General features: G+C 35.9%; 1 protein-coding gene across 1 annotated transcript in view; it reads right to left on the reverse strand.

Moving 5' to 3' along the window:
* LOC135071390 (27 kDa glycoprotein-like) overlaps window positions 1-17,762 on the reverse strand; it is a 29,579-nt gene extending 11,817 nt beyond the window's left edge. Inside the window, exons 1-6 of the mRNA XM_063965182.1 lie at window positions 17,572-17,762; window positions 15,371-15,543; window positions 7,213-7,325; window positions 4,886-5,198; window positions 4,739-4,832; window positions 2,878-3,020 (exon numbers count right to left, since the gene is read on the reverse strand). Of these exons, the coding sequence (XP_063821252.1) occupies window positions 2,878-3,020; window positions 4,739-4,832; window positions 4,886-5,198; window positions 7,213-7,325; window positions 15,371-15,543; window positions 17,572-17,608 (873 nt within the window). The 5' untranslated portion in view covers window positions 17,609-17,762. The remainder of the gene's footprint in view (window positions 1-2,877; window positions 3,021-4,738; window positions 4,833-4,885; window positions 5,199-7,212; window positions 7,326-15,370; window positions 15,544-17,571) is intronic.
* Between the last annotated feature and the right edge of the window lie 3,458 nt (window positions 17,763-21,220).

Consider the following 21,220-nt stretch of genomic DNA (forward strand, 5'->3'; position numbering starts at 1 on the left):
TTGCATTCTCATGTACAATAACATCTCTACTAATTGTTATACATCTTTTGATGGGGTCATAAACTCTGTATCCCTTTACATTATCTGAGAAGCCGACTAATATGTGCTGTCTTGATTTACTATCCCACTTTAGTCGTTTCTCTTTTGGTATGTGAACCATAACATGACTGCCAAATATTCTAATATGGGCTAAATCTGGTTTCCTTTTTGTCCAGAGCTCATAAGGAGTTTTATTATTTAGTCCTGATGCTACAGATCTATTCTTAAGATAGACAGCGGTGTTTGTTGCCTCTGCCCAGAACTTCTTATCTAATCCTGCATCAAATAATAAACAACGGGCTCTCTCTACAATTGTTCTGTTAGTTCGTTCACTCAAACCATTTTGTTCGGGAGTGTATGGATTGGTCTTTTGATGTATTATGCCACTCTTTTTTAGGAAATTCTCAAATTCATTGCTACAAAACTCTAACCCATTATCAGTTCTGAATACTTTGATTTTTCTACATTGTTGGTTCTCTACCAATTCCTTATATTCCCTGAAGTACTTGAAAACTTCTCTTTTTTCTTTGAGGAAATAGACAAACACCATTCGAGTAAAATCATCAACAAATATAAGAAAATACCTTGCTCCACCAATTGAAGTAACCTCCATGGGGCCACAGACATCAGCGTGGATAACTTCCAATGGCTCGCTGCTCCTCGTTCCCACATGGCCAAATGGTGAGCGCGACTGCTTTCCTTCACAGCACACGGTACACGAGTTTTTGTTGATCACGGAGTTATCAGTGCACGATATTCCTGTCACTGCTCCATCTTTCATCTTGTTCAGGTCATTCATATTCAGATGTCCAAGTCTCCTGTGCCACATTTCACTGCTTGCTGCTGAAGAGCTTGATGTAAACAAACACTGTTTCTTTTCTATGACCATCTTGTAGACACCATCTATCAGATTTGCTACAGCCACTAATGTGTTCTGTCTGTTGTAAACATGGCAACAATTCTCCTTAAAATCGACTTTATTCCCATTCTTGATAAGTTGACTGATGGAAATTAGGTTTGTGGTAAGGTTAGGTACACACAACACATCTTTCAGCGTCACTTCATAAAGGGAATCCGGAGTAACGGTCATGATATCGACATCCCCAGAGCATAAAACTGGCATAGCATTCTGATTTGCCGCTATAATCTCCTTAATGCTTGTAGTAAAAGATGCATTCTGTATCATGTTTATATTTGGAGTCATATGTGTACTCGCACCGCTATCCAAATAGAAGTCCTGTTTGCTGTAATTTCCACTCAAGAAAACTGCCGAAAATGCGTTTGTTTTCTTTATCTGAGGCTGATTACTCTGTTGTTTACATTGAGATTTGTAATGTCCAAACTGCTTACAACGATAACACTTGACACTTGACTTGTCCGATTTGACATTTGATGAGTCGGGCATAGACTTTCCATTTCCGCCATACGCACCGCCATGAAGTTGGTTGGAGTTGTCGAACTTGCCAGTGCTACCAACTTTCAAACTATGACGACTGTGCTGCCCTCTACTCAAGAATGCGCTTCCCGCCTCGCAGTCATTTCCTGCCAAATCTATGAGCTTCGTTTTCACTACGTCACTGGTAATGGCGATTCCCGAATGCTCGATTGCCATAATCATGGGGAAATACTTTTCAGGCAAACCAGCTAACAATAAACTCCCGATCCACTCGTCATTTACGGAGAAACCTGTTCCTGACAACTTCTGGGCCGTTTCGATGATTTGTGTAACATAACTCGTCATTGATTCGCAGCTGTCAAGGCGAATTGATATCAAATTCCTGAGTAATGTTATTCGTCTTGAGAATCCAGAATCATCAAACATGTTTCTTACTCTCTGCCACAGATCTTTGGTGCTTTTAGCTTCTTTAATGTGGACGTATAATGACGGATCTATTGTTAGGATCAGCTTGGCCATTGCTTTTCTGTCTTCTGTTGCCCTGGCTTCTGAACATTCTTGCTTGATGCAGTCAGACATGCCCTCCAAGACCAGCAAATTTTCCGCTGCAAATGCCCATTCATGGTAATTCTGGCGACCCAATAGCTTAGGCACACTGGTTAGGAATGCGTTCGAAGACATTTTTGATATTTCAGTTCTTGCTTCTTGTAAATAAATACGCGCCTATTCCAGATAATGCACTTATTAATGACTTTTTGGGTTTACTGGGCCCATAACCTATTATAATGGGAATAATTGAAATGAAATAACGTATTTCTGTGAAAGCCGAAGATCGAGTGTCTTTTATTTTATAATCCATAAAATATTACATAGACAAAACATTCAATAGAGTTTAAGATTATCTATAGTTTATTTGATGTTCAAACTACTTTCTAACATTAAGTTACATTAAGATTTACTCATTGTAACGCCGTTGGTTTCTAAATAAAATAAAATAAATAAAAATAAAGACATAGCCCGACGGATTAGCAAGCTGAAGTGGCAATGGGCAGGGCACATAGTACACAGGACTGACGGCCGATGGGGCAGCAAGGTTCTGGAGTGGAGACTACGTACCGGAAAGCACAAGGTGAACCGACGACATCATAGTGGCCGGATGCAGTCCGCTACTAACCGGTCAATATGGAAATCATTGGGGGTAGCCTATGTTCAACAGTGGACGTCCTGTGGCTGAAATGATGATGATGATTTATAATATCTGACTGCTGACCAAACATTTGTCCTTGACCGCTTCTTCTGGCCGATAGTGTAGTTGTCATCACAAATCTGAATTTTTCCACCGTTACAGTATGTCTCTCCATAGATAAGAAAAAAGTACTACGTTGTCACGTGGTGACAAAAAGATGCGTAGCCTTAGTTAGTGGTCGCCTCACGTCACTCACCCCGAAAGCGATGTTAGGTATGCTATCCGCGCTGAGGTTGTTGGGGTCCATCTTGAAGTCGGCGCCGAGCGTGCGGTTGGTGCACTCCTGGAGTTGCTCCTGCTTGTCCTGGAAGCACTCGCGCCCGCCCTCGGCGATGAACACTGGAACATACAGGCGATAAGTTATTTTGGACCTTAAAACAAGGGGAATAGGGTGTACAATGGGTGAAAGCGGCAACTACACTGGTCATCACAAAAATCGGCCCACCTACGTTTTACAGGAAAACTCGTTTCTACTGACACAATCATGGTGCCCCAACAATATTGGTGTTATTTGAAGGCCCAATAAATATCCTTAAAGAAAAACACATTTAACTTTTACATACTTGAAAAAAGACCTCACTTTGGGCTCACCTCTGGGATCAATTAGACCAAGTTTTATGTTTATAAAACCAAATAACGATCTCACGTGTCCTCTTTAACAGATGGATAGCGATTAATCCCAACTTAACAGTTGTATAGCCATAAAAGTTGGCTCAAGCGTAACTACCTATTTTTTGAAGAAGTGACTCTGGATTCTTCTGCAGACTCATTTTTGGGGTAAAACCCTTTCCTTTAATGAAAAGAACTAGGCTTTTAAATGGTACCAATATTGGTGGGAAGTGGGGATGCATACGTTTGAAAGTGCTTGTCGCGGGAAGGTCGATTTTTGTGATGACCAGTGTATGATAGTTATACTGTGGTTATACGCCTTCCAAGCAGATGAACTCGGCCAACTGATCTTATGTTGTATACTGTCTTCAGGTTGTGGCGCTCCTTCTAACTAAAGCATCAGCTCCGTGAAGCAGTAGTCCAAATATTATACATAAAAATCAGATTTAATGGTATAACGTTAGTAGAATTACAGTCTATTGAATATACAGAAAAAGCCACCGCAAAAGTTAGACTTACGTTATATCATAAAATAAAATTTTTTATGTTTAATATTTGGGCAGGCCTGGCTCACTTCGCGCGGTACATCCGATAATTACCTACAGCGAAGCGCCCCGCCGGCGGGTATTATATCAGTCGAGTGTCACGCGCGCGCCCGTCAGGACGCTGGCGTGCGTTGTAGTACCTAATTCTATGATCGAAGTATTATTTAAAAATGGACATAAAGAGAAAGAAATATTGTGCGGCGTTCGGGTGTTTAAATTCGAAAAGAAATCTACCGGATTTATCTTTTTTTTCGCTTCCCAAAGATGCTGAAAGGTATGTTTGCCATGTAGGTAATCAATAATTCTTAGGATAGTATAGGAACCTAACCTACCATGACTACTGCTCAGAATGCGTTCGTTCGTTTCAGCCAAATGACGTCCACTGCTGGACAAAGGCCTCTCCCAAGGTTTACCATAATGAATGCGTACTTACCTACATACGTACCTCATTACATATAAGTAGATTAATTATTTTTTCACTAGACAGCAACCCTAACAGCGTAAGAAGAGTTCAGAGGCACGCGATAGAAAGAGACAAAACTTGTAGGTGAATAAAATTGTAGGTACGTAGTGCTGTGCGAGCTGAATTCCACTGTATCGCGTCGTAGCAAGACTCGCATTTATTTAAATCGTCTTGCGGAGTAATCCTTCTGTACCTGTACTATTACTTATTCTGTGATTTGGGCAATAATTAGAAGTATTTTCCCCAACAGCCAGACAGTTTTGACAGTTCCAACTCCTTGCCAGACAGTTTTTTTTGGGTAGCTCCCAAAGCCACGATGACCCAAACTTCATAATTCACCAACATTATATCCTATACTGGGAGCATACGCTGACCAAACTTTCAGCTTTTTTAAAATGACGTAGGTCTGGCGTTCACTAGCTCTTAAGTCTAAAACTTACGCGCAATCATATCGCCTTCCTTGTAGCAGATAAACTCGGCCAGTTGCTCGGTGACATTGTACACTGTCTTGAGGTTGTTGCGCTCCTTCTCACTGAAGCATTAGCTCGATGAAGCAGTAGAACTAAAGCTAGTAGAGACAAACGTACGCGCAATCCTATCGCCTTCCTTGTAGCAGATGAACTCGGCCAGTTGCTCGGTGACATTGTACACTGTCTTGAGGTTGTTGCGTTCCTTCTCACTAAAGTATTAACGAGGAAAGCAGCTCTTAAACTGAAGCTAGTAGAGACAAACTTACGCGCAATCCTATCGCCTTCCTTGTAGCAGATGAACTCGGCCAGTTGCTCGGTGACATTGTACACTGTCTTCAGGTTGTTGCGTTCCTTCTCACTGAAGCAGGGTCGCACAGCGTTTGTCATGTCCGTGAAACAGCTCTTGAATTGAGGCGTCTTGGCGCAGTAGCTGTGGAAACAATATCGCATCTAATTAGGCTGGTTTTAGTGTCACGCGGACCGTCCGGTGCGGACCCGCTCCGCGCGGCCAATCTGTATGAACTTCTAGGGAGCGTTTTAGAGTAATGCGGTCCGGAGGAACCGCTCGCTCCCTAGCAGTTCATACAGATCGGCTGTGCGGAGCGATCCGCACTGACAGTCCGCGTGACACTAAAACCAGCCTTAACCCTGCAAGTACCAGCGATTCGAGTAATCTACATTAATATTATAAAGAGGAAAACTTTGTTTGTTTGGTCGTAATGAATAGGCTCGAAAACTACTGGACCGTTTTTAAAAATTCTTTCACCATTCTAAAGCTACATTATCCACGAGTAACATAAGCTAAATTTTATTTTGGAAAAAAATAGGGTTCCGTAAAATATGTAGATAATGTAGTCAACGCGCGCGAAGCCGCGGGCGGAAAAAGTCAATCAATAAAATCAATTGTTACCGCGGTCTCATGCGACCACTTAGGGTTTCACGAGTTAACCCTTCAGGTACAGTCAGCGTGAAATAGTCCTTGACACCCACAGTGGCCAAAAAAGTTGATATCTTAACCATATTCCAATTGTAACTAATGCGTGTTGCGAACTTATTGGCTAGTTTGAGTGTCACGAACTATTTGACGCTGAGTGTACCGGCGAAGCGAGGCACAATAGAAATTAACCATCTCATGGGACTTTGGATTCCACGGGAAGACTGAGCGATCCCGTAGGGGGTGATTTTGGTGTTCAAATAAAGATCTTTGTATGGGATTAACATCCCTAAAAAATTTTTATTGAACATCGCGAACTTACCATGAAAAAACTTTTTTTATAATAGCTTAGATACGGTTTTAAATGTCCTAAATCCTTATTTAGCATAAGCATAAACTGCCAAAATGTTCCCTATTATTTAATAAGTTATTATGATTAAATAAATAAATAAAAAAATATCCTTGGACATTTTACACTGCGCTTCTAGTCCCAAACTAAGCAAAGCTTGTACTATGGGTACTAGACAACGGATATAAACATACTTAAATACTTTTTTTTTTGTAAATACATACATATTATACATAGAAAACACCCAGTCCAATACAAACAAATATGTTCATGCACACAAATGTTTGTACTGTGCGGGAATCGAACCCGCAACCTCCGGAATAGTAGTCCGTTTCGAACCACTACACCAAATGGCCGATTAATATTAATAATTGATCTAATTATTTATTAATTCCAACTGAGTATCATTTTGCGGTAATTCATTAAACCATTAATATTTAATTGGTGATGAGGAAAACATAAGTGTTCCCTTATCATTAACAAATAATTATGTCATTACGTCAATAGCAATACCGGCGATATGATCGAGAGCCGTTATAATATTGCTATATTCGTTCGGTTTAGGTAAACAATTAATAACAATACAATTTAAATGCCGACCATTTGTTGTGAGAGAAATTAGATGATAATACTTATAGTAAAATAAACAGAATCATCTCATGTTATAGATGCATTAATGAAGTCAAACATTTGGTATTCATTTCATCAAAATATTGGTGACTGTCATAACATAACAACTTTATACAGGGTGGAAACGTTAAGTGATCTCACTCGATTATTTCTAAACTATACAAGATATCAAAAAACTGGTGGGTTTTCGTTTACGAGATAAAAATTATAATACAATGACATTGACTTTGGGGCACTGGCCTGATTTCTTTACCAAATACTTATTATTACTTGCCCGTGACTTCGTACTCGTGAAAAACGTTTAAATAAATTGTTCCCGTTTTCGCAATATTTTTCATTGATAGGTAGGTACTCGGTTCCTTTCGGTCGTAGCGAGATCTTAAAATAGCCTATAGCGAGATCTTAATATAACCTTCCCAAATAAATGGGTTATCTAGCACGAAAAGGATTTTAGAAATCTGTCCAGTAGTTACAGAGATTAGAGCGTTCAAACAAACTCTTCAGTTTTTTAATATCTGTAGTTTTACTAACCCTTTGAAAACTTCGTCGACTTGTCCATTAGGGGATGCTTCTTCTATCTCTGCCTGCAACTTGGCGGGGTCCACCAGCGCCTTCAGGCAACTGGAGAAGTTCTCGAACGCTTTCTGAAATAGAAAAAAAAACAAATTGTTTAATCCTTATGTTTTTTGAGGCTACTATACTAACAATTTCAAAGACAGATTTTCTATGTGAACCCAGTATTTGATTATTCCTACTACACAAAGGTCAAAGTTTGGACTTCGTCCAACAATAAATACGACTAAACTTGTTTATACAGTATATTCATAACTATCATTAACTTCAAATGATAATAATTCTCATACAATTCACAATACAATACTAACATTTCTCATTTAACCGCATCAACATGACGTAGAAACCGGTTAACGTTGACGTTCTTGATTTTAATAGGTAGTTAGAGTAGTTACATATAATAGGTGAGAAAGACAGCAATAGGAAACGTGGCCACGTGTAATTGCTGTACTGTGGAGTGTCAAAGTTCAGGCAATATATCTAATCAGTGTAACCTAAATGGGAACTATTAGAGGACTGGCATACCAAGCGCCGACGCTCATAGGGTCAAATGTACTGCATTAATAGCGACCCTTGATGTCGATTAGAAGTATGTACTTCGGGTACACATTATGCCCAATATACAGGCGACAGCACACAACATATTTTTGTAGCAAAATAACACCTATTACCGTGACATAAGATGACACGGATTTAGTTTTGAAGTGCTGGTTTCTGTATAATGGACATAATTATATTATTTAAGTATATTTTATCTGTGTAACCATACATACAGTCATTCAATCTCAAATGTGAGTGGAAATTTGAAAATACCAGTAGTAGTAAAAAATACTGGTGGTATAAGAATAAAACACTGAAACAAGTAGAAATAATAGCCAAAAAGTTCGCAACACGTCTTTGTAATTATTGGAATAAAATTGTGTTGTCAAGTTTTTGGCCACTTTGGGTTACACGAACTATTTGACGCTGACTGTGCGAGTACGTATTTGCCACAACTTAGTATTATATGACTAAGCACATCATGCTGAAAGTAAAACAATAGTACCACAGTCTGAAAGCCAGAGGAAGCCATTAAGCGAAATAGCTATTTTCGGAGAATGAAACCGGAGTCCCTGCATCCTTACAATCACGATAAGAATATTTGATAGCTAAGGTTTGAATAGGTAGGAACAAGACTGCTCTTGTAGCCTAAATAAAATTCTCGTACCTACTTATTAAGCCAACTTGAATATCACGACAATCAAGAGCTATTTTCACTTAATTTAGTTTAACTTATAATTACCAAAGTTTTGTACCTATACTTTGTGCAGATCACAATCGTATCAAAATTTACCTCAGCTATGTCTGGACTAAAACAGAGCTAGCTTATCTGTGGGTTTATAATTTACAAAAAACTTATTTTTTTACACATAATAGGTAGGGCAACTGTACCATTTTTAGCTACCTAAGGTTTAACCACTTTTTACTATCAAAAAATAGGGTAAAATTCAAAATATTTCATAAATGGTTACAACTGGAGATTAATATAAAGATACACTAACGAAAATTTAAAATGGCTAAAAACGGTGCAAACAATAAAGATGGCCAAAACCGGTACCTACTTCGACCCTACTCAAACAACAACAAATTATGCATCGGAGCTAAAGAAATATCCAGTACATAACTAACAGCCTTTTAAAGACCTAGCCCTAGCTAGTCTAGAAAAGACGAGATACAAAGCAAATTGGTGTCAAAGGATGACACACGAAATATCTTTGAATAAAATTAAAATAAGCACGTTTCACCTTTTCGTGACATGAAAATAGAAGTATTAGATTAAGTTTGAAGATGTCTATTACCATATCCGCAAGGTAAAGTCGGAAGGTCAGAAAGGTAATAATAACTCTGACTGTCATTCTGTCTAATTAGTATTTTTAATTTTACTCACGCGATCTCAAAGACGCAGGAAGTGAAGAACAATAAGTGTAAACTTTTACCTCAACCGCCACAAAGATTTTTATTATAGGTATTTCCGTGAAAAAAATTATAAACACAATGGAAAAGGAACGACTCTTCGAAATGTAACCTAGATAAAAAAAAACTGAGAAAATATTCGTGTAGGTGTGAATCTTACTTCTATTCAGCATTTTGGGTAGGTTAATGTGCGGAACGCACACCTTTATGTGACGAATTTCGAATTTCTCAAATGAAATCTGAACTTTCCAACTCGGTTAACTGCGCACCTGGTGGTCGTGACGTCATATCGACGCTCTGGTACAGATGGGGCGAACGCGGGGATGTGTGCGGGTAAGTGGGAAGGAGAGTGGCATTCCAGCGAGATGCGCAGTTAGCTCGATCGGGTTGTACAGCTCTACTTCATAAGGTTATAACAATGGTACAAACTATTAGTATTTACTTGGGCATATAAATGCAGTTTTGTTACATATACAAAACCCTCAAAGATATCGCACCGCTGTCCAATGTCCATGTTCCAATTTCAGTTGTTGCAATGGAAACAAATAATTTCTTCATAATGTCATCTAATCAACGATTTAATACTGTTATCGAAGTTAACGGATATTGGTAATCAGGTCGTGTGATATCGACTCAGTATAATCTAGAAAATGACCTTTAATTACATTACTTAATTCGACGCTACCATTTCATTTGTTAATCAATTGAAATAGTTTGACTGTGAAATAAAAACAAAATTGTTTGTTTACTTTAACATCGTCTAAAGACGAAATAACATCCTCTTATAAATCAGAAATGCAAGTAACGTCTTTGTCATTGAAATATCATTTCCTTCTATCACGAATAACAACATTGCCAAATGACCGAGGAAACATTGAGAAACAGCAAATTATTCATTATTTTTATTATGCAATCTGCAATCTTATTGTTCGACCAACCCTGAAATACAGATGAAAAATACTAGTAACAGTAATTGGTAGTGAAGTACAAATATTTCCGTATTACGACACTATTAAACTAGGACTGCCATACTTACCTAGCTAGAAAATATACTTACTAATTAACAAAGTTGCACTAAGTAACTGCAGATTTCTAGAGGTTTGTGGTTTTATGTACTGCGATTTATGTGCACATAAATAAGTTTTAAATAAGTAAATAAAAACTTAACTACCTAAGTATAGGGCCTTACCAACCTATAAAAGAGTGGACATTAGATTTAGATAGTCGATAGGTGTATAAACCTTCCATGAAACTTGTTTGTGTAATTTGCCAATAGATGTCACTGTATTTTGAGGGACAAAAAGCTGTATGAGTAGTAGATTTATCAATAGAAGTATTTTTCAAATACTTAAAGGGACAACCTTGATATAAGAACAATAATAAATATGGTCCTGCTGACTAACCAACAAAATGCAATGCTGATGCCCTCTGACAAGGTGGAACTACTATCAATGTTTACTAACTGGAAGTGTAACGGTTGGAAAATATCATAATCTAGGTTCACCCCAAGTAAATAGTGTATAATCACTTTAAGCACATTTGTTCCTAGTTTTAATATGATAAGTTAGAATTACCAAGATTATTTCTAAAAAATATTAAGTTTTATTGGTTCAAGTGACCCAGGACCAGTAGGCCTAAGATGCGCACCGCGATAAGCGGTTATCACGCTATTTTATCGATTTTGCACTTACATTTTGACGTCGATAAAAGTTATCACGACGCGCATCTTAGGCCTACAGGAGTCTGATGTCGGATGATGAAGTCTGACTCTGAATCGTATAGGACGTTGAAAAATAGTCTAGACGTATTCACATTTTTACCCGAATGGGGAAAAACGGGAATTTTCCCCTTCAGGGGATTGGAATATTGGCTGTGGCTTGATAAGTTTTATTTAGGTAGGCAGGGCATGTAGGTTCTACAATAAGGTAGATAGCAAATGGACACGAAATAAACCCAGTCGCGTGAGTCACAACAATTTCGTTCCCCTCCCGTCTAAGGGGCCTGCCTTCTATGTATACTGCGCTAACATTGATAATGTAAGAGTTATTAATGTTTTGAGATTTATATTATTTACAACTTAAACCCTCTTATGTGTTCAATTATTGCCACCATTTTTTGAAACTAAAAAGATGAGATATTATTCAACAAACAAATTAAAAATATGGCCTATTTTCGCTCAGACTAAAAACTTTCAAGAACTAAAATTTTCATATATTTTTTACGCGCTCACTAGTGAGAATGTTTGATGTAAACTCACACTAAGCCCTCTGTTAAAAAAAATCATTCAAGTGTTACTCAAATTAATTAGATACCAATTGAAAAACTAACTGAATAAATGATCCAATGAATAATTACCTTTTATGCCCCTTCTATACCCCTAATAATATACAGTCAATGCAGCACATCATAAACTTACAACATACCTAGCTAATAAACACAAATATATTTTCAAAACAAGGTTCCAAGAACTGTGCTACATAACATAACAAACACCACATTATTTTATAACTACAATGTTGAAATCTGAACCATTACGCACATACTTAATGTTTAATTGTCATGAGATCATTTGTTTAATGAATTAAAAAAATGTGTGTAATTTTGAGGGGTCAGCACAAGGGTCAGTAGTATTTTCGCACGAATGTGCGAAACATCCTCTTTCAATAATAATATTATTTTTTTAGTAGGCGTTCCGCCCGGAATCCGGATGTATTAAAAGTATTAAAATCACGTGTGAATCGACTCCTTCGAGAACTAGTAATCTCTTACTACTAGTTCTCGAAAGAGTCGATTCGCACGCGATATTAATACATTCGTGCGAAACTACTACTAACCCAGCACAACAAATCATTGAGTTTCAGTTATTTGTGTAATTATTGAATGAGGAATATTGAGGGATGTAGAACTTAGGGGGCGTCCATAAATTACGTGAGACAATTTTGGCCATTTTTCAACCCCCCCCGCCCCCCTTGGTGAGATTTGGTGAGATTTTGCCTGACCCCCTCCCCCACCCCCCTAATCTCACGTGATATTTAATAAAATGCCTATTTTGCAATGCCTATGCTTCGAGTCTATTAGATTTATATGAAAAAATCAGTAACCCAGTGTCGTGACACGCGCAGTGCAGGGTTCCGTAGCTTCCCGTCGTTTAGTAAGACAAGCAATTGCTTCAACCTAGGACCAGTTTTTTGATTCATAGTTAAAATAACTAATTGTTAAATTTTGCTACTAATGGTTAAATATTAATAAAATGTAAACTTATAGTTAAAAAATGTACTAAAAGTCAAGTTAAACATTATGCATTGTTATAAAAACATTTTTTTCTGTTATTTAACCACTTGTCATTTGACATCTGTCAAATTTGACTATTGGTGACTTTAACTACGAATACATAATATTTTCATACGTATGTAATGTCATTTTTAGGGTTCCGTAGTCCTGACAAGGAACCCTTATAGTTTCGATATGTCTGTCTGTCCGAGGTTCGGTTCGCTTGGAAACTATTGGCCCTGGGGAACTGTACTTTTGTTAAGGTATACAGTATATTAATCACGCCGACAAAACGGTAATTTAAAATTTTGAAAAAAAAAATTTTTTCTAGGGTAGCTCCCCTGCATGTAAAGTGGGGATGAATTTTTTCAAGGAAAACTATAACGGTAAAGATACATTACTTATTTTAAGAGTAATAGTCATTTGACTCATGTATTATACAATTTCTTAACCAGTAAAAATTCCTTAGAAGAAAATATGAAAAGTGACTTTAGATGAAATAATTGCTTGCTTCTGAAATATATTGTGGTAACGACAGACAACTACGGAACCCTACACTGCGCGTGGCATGACACGCACTTGGCCAATTTTTTACGCAATAGCGATGCCGATGACGTTTTTTTTAATTTCGAATTTTCTTAATTTCGACATTTATTCTGCATCTTTAGTGTTCACAAATGCAGATGGAGGCATTTTTAGTTTAATTTGATTAGACGGTTTGGAATAAATTGTCATTATAATCATAAAAAAAAAACATTTTTTTTTACTTCAATAACCCTGTTTTCTGGCAATTTTACTCTATTTCTTGCGGGAAAAATTACGTGATATTTTCCGAGACCCCCCCTCTCCCCCACGTGAGATTTAGTGAGGTTTTCGTTGACCCCCTCCCCCCCCTAAAAGACTCACGTAATTTATGGACGCCCCCTTACTTATTAATATAATAGAAAACACTTTTAATACAGTGTGAGTCACGTTAAAGTGTACATATGAAAATAGATAAAACTAGACCTGTTTTTATCGACAAAAAAGAGGTCAAAAAAAATTTGACTTTTTTTTAATTTTTTATAGAATTTTTTTCTTCCAATTACTTATTGTTAAGAAAACGTAATAACTTTTAAACTAAGCGGTATATCCTGATAAAATAAAAACAGTAATAATGCTAAATAACAGGAAATACTAAAAAAATACATAAAATACACAAAAAAAAAGGCCAACAAATAATAAAAAATGATACTTTTTGAAAAAAATCTGCTTAAAAATTCGTGTTTTTTTGGTTATTTGATAAATTTCTCCAAAAAATGCCCCTATAACCGGTGGTTTTTATTACTTTGTATTGTTCTCTATCATATTATTATCTTTGTAAAACCAAAAATCGCATGTCTATCCCTCTCACAACATTTGCTATGATCGTTTGAACAAAGGCCTGCCACAACATTATTCTCCGCTACAGGTAGAGACAATTTTAATTTTAACTAAAATGCTTATTTTACTTCTAAATTTGTTTTTATTTGAAATCTAACTTGTTTTTATCAAAATTACAAATCTAGAGCCATCCTCAGTTTTGTTGTTAACGAAGCGTTGAATGGCGCGCCCGGAGAGGCTTAGTTCAAACGATCATTGCAAACGTTGTGATAGGGATAGAGACATGCGATTTTTGGTTTTACGAAGGTAATACGATAGAGAATAATATAGTCTATCCAATATAGCTTGATTAGAATGACGGCTGTCAAACGAATGTGACTAGTGATGGGTATGTTTCGTACGGTTCACATAGATGTATCGATAAGTTTTCGAAAAAATGATATAAAAAAATGCACCCAATTTTTCTTCATATCTTTATTCATAAAAATGACAATTATGATTTAAATTTAAAGACAGTAAAATTTCAAATTCATGTCAAGGGTGTACAACCTAAGTCGTAGTCATTATCATCAGTGTTCTTCAGTGGTTTTTTCCTCTCGCTAGAGGGCGGTGGGCATCTCTTCTAGAGCAACGGTGCTATGAATATCCAAAAAATTACCGGTGATTGATTTCCGATGTTTGATTGTTTAAGAATGAAATGTTTTTTGGTTTTTAATAGTGAACATTTAGAAAAACGTATAACTTGACTTAAATAATGTTAAAAAATTAGTTAGAAAATTTTTTTGTTAAATATGTTAAAAAAATAGTTTTAATTTAATATGACATTTGTCGATATGTCCCAACACTAACATTTTTGTAACTCGAGATAACCTTGTAGAGACGTCGTTAATACTCTAGCTTGATTTTTATAATTTCGAATTACTACTTATTGGTGTAATTTAACGCTGCATTTACACGAAATTATCATTTTTATTGGAAGCACTGTCGTCGAAAATATTGTTTGTAGGTCAGACGTGAATTATTTCTTGTCCGCTAATATTTAGCTCTCATTGAACGCTACTACAAAGTTATGTCGTTACTTTTGATGGCAGCTGTCATTCTAATCAAGCTATATTGGATAGACTATACAAAGTAATAAAAACCACCAGTTATAGGGGCATTTTTTGGAGAAATTTATCAAATAACCAAAAAAACACGAATTTTTAAGCAGATTTTTTTCAAAAAGTATCATTTTTTATTATTTGTTGGCCTTTTTTGTGTATTTTATGTATTTTTTTAGTATTTCCTGTTATTTAGCATTATTACTGTTTTTATTTTATCAGGATATACCGCTTAGTTTAAAAGTTATTACGTTTTCTTAACAATAAGTAATTGGAAGAAAAAAAATTCTATAAAAAATTAAAAAAAAAGTCAAAAATTTTTGACCTCTTTTTTGTCGATAAAAATAGGTCTAGTTTCATCTATTTTCATATGTACACTTTAACGTGACTCACACTGTATAATAATTGTATAATAAAACAAAAGTACCTACCTGAGCGTTATCATAGGCAGTAGGTCCTCCATTCTCTTCACATTTCTTCTTGATTACTGGCAACGTTTGGTTTTGAAGGCCTTTCAGTTGGTTCTCATCCACTTTTCCCTCCAACTCAGGCGGAAGAGTAAAGTTTTCTGGCAGCGAGAACTCAGACTGAGCCCAGGCAAGCCCTGAAACACAATAACAATAGTTTATACATATAGTTAAATAATAGCCATATAACATGTACTGTTACGTTTTTATAGCGAACCACCTCATTAACTCCAATAGTGAACTTTGAAAGCCAAGTTTGTCCCATGGGAAGAAATTAATCAAAATAAAGAAGTAGAGTTAAGAAATTACTTAAAGTTCAAATCTGATGATAGATCTCAGTTGCACATGAGTTGAATGAAACGTCAGGAGGGTAAATATCTGTTTACCTTTATAAAAGTGTTTTCTTGCCAAATCCTGTACTAGTGATAATTTATGATGATAGATCTATTAGAATAAGTTATAAATTTTACATACAGCTAAAGTCAGGTGATCTACCTATTTACCAAAAATATTTGATTATTGAATCAGAATACTTATAGGTAATCTTTCATATCAGGAAAAAGAAATAAAATCACTTTTTTAATTAAATAGATAGATGCAATATATTATTTATTTATTTATTAAGTACAGTTATTCATTATAATCATTATACTATAGTTTATAATCATTTCACATTCTTTTCTCTTTTCTTAACACATAAATCTATTTGTGCCAGTTAAAGTTACATTGAATTGATCATTGAGAAAAAATGGTTACGATATTGACATTATTCAACTTAACTTATTATTAATGAAAACATTAGCAAAAGCAGTAGGTAAATAATACTTATAGTGTCTATAAAAAAATTAAGGGGTGCCAAACCATAACATGAAATTTTTAAGAGACACGAAAACTACTACCCGGTAGTTTATTAGTACCCAGAAAATTAGGAGACCCCCCCCCCCTAATTTTCTGGCTCATATACGTTATGGTTTGGCACCCCTCAAACGATGAATTATTATTGTCACTCATAGCCAACATTGTGTACAATTTATGATAAACTAGCTTTTGCCCGCGGCTTCACCTGCGTGAAATTTAATTTGTCACATATCGTCATAAATTAAAGCCTATTTATGTTATTCTAGCTTATAAACAATAATACTGTAAAGTTTCATCAAAATCCGTTTAGTAGTTTTTGCGTGAAAGAGTAACAAACATCCAGACATCCTTACAAATTTTCGCATTTATAATATTATTAGGATAAAACAAATGAAAAAATATACTATTACAAAAATGCAAGTAGCAACCAATGTGGGTATGGACCCTACCTTCTGACCATGAGGTATCACTAGTTCTATTGTTTTAAACTTTCATGGTCACTAACATAATTATTATTACTGACAGGATTGCTACCATGCACCTATCATGATGTTACATGTATGTAAAATTAAGGTACATGGTAGCAATCCCGTCAGTAATAATAAATATTACTAGTTCTATACAGCAAAATGTAAGTTTATAATTTTTTATTTTTAGTTCACTGTAATTAATCCTACTAATATTATAAATGCAAAAGGTTGGATGTCTGGATGTTTGTTACTTTTTCACGCAAAATCTACTAAACGGATTTTGATGAAACTTTACAGTATTATTGTGTCCAGAATAACAAATAATATAGGCTATAATTTATGACGATCTGTGACAAACGAAATTTAACGCAAGTGAAGTGCGGGCAAAAGCTAGTTGTAAGTAACTGTAAATAAATATAATGAAACTAGCTTTCCGCCCGCGGCTTCGCCCGCGTGGAATTTTGTCTGTCACAGAAAAACTTTATCGCGCGCGTCCCTGTTTCAAAAACCGGGATAAAAACTATCCTATGTTCTTTCCCGGGACTCAAACTATCTCTATGCCAAATTTCATCAAAATCGGTTGCGAGGTTTAAGCGGGAAAGCGTAACAGACAGACAGACAGACAGAGTTACTTTCGCATTTATAATATTAGTTGGGATTTGTAAGTAAGTAAGTAGGTAGGACGTAGGTTAACCAGCGTATTCATTATAAATCACTACTTGGACGGCACAAGGAAGCTAACACATTAAATACCTAGTTTAAAAATCATTAAAGCAAATAAATTATTAATTTTATTCTAATGAAGAAATTATTCTATTCATTAATACGTTAACTTACCGAACAAGAGGAACAACAAGGGAACATATTTCACCATTGTAGTTATAAAAGTAAGATTGATTATTTCACTCAAATTATTATTATATTAATATAAAAACACCACTCTACTTCCAATGATTCTAGTAGAATTATTTATTTACCTAGATCGTCTCTCACAAAAATCACGAATCAACCAACCCTTTAGACATACTCTCTAATCTGTGAACCAACCGAACAAATCATTAGACCAGGGTGAGGAAACTTCCATACTACGCTCATCCAAGTGAAACTTGCTTACAAACAGCGACATCTGTCGGTAGAATCAAATACTTTTTACCTACTCTAAAACGCTCTAGATGTCGCTGCTTCTGTTTCCTTCATATTTTCTTTTTTTCCTTATTAAAATATATTTGAGAATATTGTTAATTACTATGTGAAAACTTTTTTAAAAATAAAATTTATTTGTTTTAGAATTAAAACTGAAAAGTGTCATTTTTTGTTATAATTTACATAATAGAGTAGTAGAAATTACTATTTAACATATGGCAACTTTGTGTTTCCTCCAAAATGGCCGGTGTTGTTTTTGTTATGATAAATGTGTCGGCGCCGGACACAGATGCTGCAAATTATTATTGATGATTAATAGTACCAATCTTAATAATTATTATGTTATCTGTATAAATCTGTAGAGCGGAAGGTTTGTGATTCCTAAACGTAACACCTGACTAATGCGCAGAAAAAGGTAACTGTCAATCAGTTGTGTCATGTCAAGTGTGAGCAAGCGGCTACGAGGTTATCTTTGAAAGCGTATTGAGTTTGGTGGAACGTTAAATTGTAGGGAAAGTGATTGTCAACCATCCAACATATTATTATCTCCTTGCCCGCTAACCCACGCCAATGGAGATTCCACCCCTAGAGTTCCTTCTGATAGAGACCCAGTGCCTTTAAATGCATTTTTGTTTTCTTAGCTATCGTATCGTTCTGTAGCCCTATTGAGTTTTGTTCGTTCCTTCACGAATCGCGAAAAGACTTTCTGTTATGTTCACAACAATGTGATCTGTCTTCTCAATGTGCAAATGTTTTTTTTTTATTTGTGTTGTTGAAAACTTTGCGAAAAGACGCTTTTGGTGTATATTATGTGTGTTCATTAAAGGAAAATTAATAAATTCAAAAGTTTTTGTTTATTTGCATTTCCATGTACAATGTAGATTTTTTCCAAATCCATTGTTTTGAAAATAATACAATACGTACACCATAAAGATAAATATTTTCAAAATTATGCATCGTGCGGTCCACACAGCTTATGACCGTAGTCTGTGGAGGAACACTATCTGTGGTCGCGATCCTCATCAGTGAGGGACCGAGGAAGAAGAAGAAGTATCATACGTGTCCATCGTATGGTACTTAAGTTATGCGAGGCAGGAAGGGTTTACTGCTCCAGCATCCTTTCTTAACTCTATAATTATTGCTGGGGATAATTGTGAAATAAATATTTTTATTTAAAGAAGTACTACCCCCTTATTAATAAAAAGTTACACCTAGGAAGAACCTTGGATTAAAATGACATTTCCATACCAAATGACAATTTAAGCCAGAGTTCAACTAGGGTGTAACTTTTATTAATAAAGGGGTTAAAGTGTTATTACTTCTTAAGGGTTTTATTATGGGTTGCTAAAGCGAATAAACCCACAAGACCCAATAAGTCCACCCACAAGATGGACCGACGGCCTCATAAAGGTAGCGGGAAGGCGCTGGATGCAGGCCGCCACCAACCGGCCATTGTGAAAATCATTGGGGGAGGCCTATGTTCAACTGGACGTCCTATGGCTAAAATGATCATGATGATAATGATGAAAGCGAATAAAGGGCTAATAGCTTGGGTAGTTCATCGTAGGTATAATCCTTTCCTTTTCAATGCTTCTTTTAGTTATATTAATAGATTGTAGTCATAATACATACTCGTATACATGGATGATTGTGTTATACTTTCATTCTAATACTTAGTGGAATTACTGCTTTCAAAACGTGAATTAGAACTGGCCCCATAGCAGACATTTTCCTACATCTAAAGGCCTTTTCAAATATATATTGGTTATGGCTATTGGAGCGGGTACCACTTTCCATACATTTGTGCCCATCATCCTTTCTGACTTCACCATACCATTTATATGCCCAAGCCCATGTTAACATGGGCTAGTGTCGGCTTATATACCCATTTATCTAACACCCTGTATATTATTGCAAATAATATTTTAATTGTGCTTAATGTATAAAAAAGTAATGATCGTTATTCCATTGTGTTAAAAATGTATACCTACCTAATTTCAAACTTTTAAATATCCTAGTATCTGACCTAGTTTCATTAAAATAAAGACTAACTCAAGCTTTTCATTTTTTAATAAATGTATAAATGCGTCATTTTGCCAATACGTTTTCTTTCATAAAGATAAGTCAGGTAGCTACCTAGTTTTGAAGATATTTCTAAACGACAAAATCCAGTGCCGTCGTATGTACATAGACGTTCACTGACCAAACTTCTTGATTTATTTGTTACTTGTGCTGTTAATTATAATTCTCAATCCGTAAATAATTTCTTCTTTCTACCGTGTTCGTAGCCTGTCCTCGTAAAATTATTTTATTTTATTTTATTTTTCTTGATTCAGAAAACCACAGCTCTTTATAATAATAATACAAACAGGTATTTTTGTTCTTACAGCCAATAATGGATTCTATATATTATTACAATCTCGTAAAAATACAGTCAAAGGGGCAAAAAAAAAGAAACATAGGCTTGCATGCAGGTTGTGTGTGTGTGTGTGTGTGTGTGTGTGTGTGTGTGAGTGTGTGTGTGTGTGTGTGAGTGTGCGTGAGTTTTCATTTACCTAATAAGTCGCAAATCTCCCTCTTGAAAGAGTGCCTGGACGTGCAAAACAAATCGACTTGACTAAACTTTTTGTTATAAATGCGGTGCATTCTGCATACCACAGAATTTTGGGAGTAATTACTGCGAGACAAAGAACTGCTAAAAAGCCTAGCCTATGTCTAGTACGGGTGCGAGGAGCACCAAAAGTAAGCGTTTTGGATGCAAGGTTAAGGCTGTCTATGTTGCTATTGCAGATGTTATAAAGAAAGGTCACGTCAAGTAAACAACGACGGTCTTCAATTGACATAATATTTTGGGATTTACAAGAATCCTCTTAATCTGACCACATGTGGTATTCGCGGTAGTTAAGCGATGCTTTACAAAGGATGATGGGCACAAATGTATGGAAAGTGGTACCCGCTCCAATAGCCATAACCAATATATATTTTAAAAGGCCTTTAGATGTAGGAAAATGTCTGCTATGGGGCCAGTTCTAATTCATGTTTTGAAAGCAGTAATTCCACTAAGTATTATAATGAAAGTATAACACAATCATCCATGTATACGAGTATGTACTATGACTACAATCTATTAATATAACTAAAAGAAGCCTTGAAAATGAAAGGATTATACCTACGATGAACTACCCAAGCTATTAGCCCTTTATTCGCTTTCATCATCATCATCATGATCATTTTAGCCTCGTTAGCAGTTGAACATAGGCCTCCCCCAATGATTTCCACAATGGCCGGTTGGTGGCGGCCTGCATACAGCGCCTTCCCGCTACCCCTTTATAAGGTCGTCGGT

This window comes from Ostrinia nubilalis, chromosome 4 (genome assembly GCF_963855985.1).
Source record: "Ostrinia nubilalis chromosome 4, ilOstNubi1.1, whole genome shotgun sequence".
NCBI classification, from domain to species: Eukaryota; Metazoa; Arthropoda; class Insecta; order Lepidoptera; family Crambidae; genus Ostrinia; species Ostrinia nubilalis.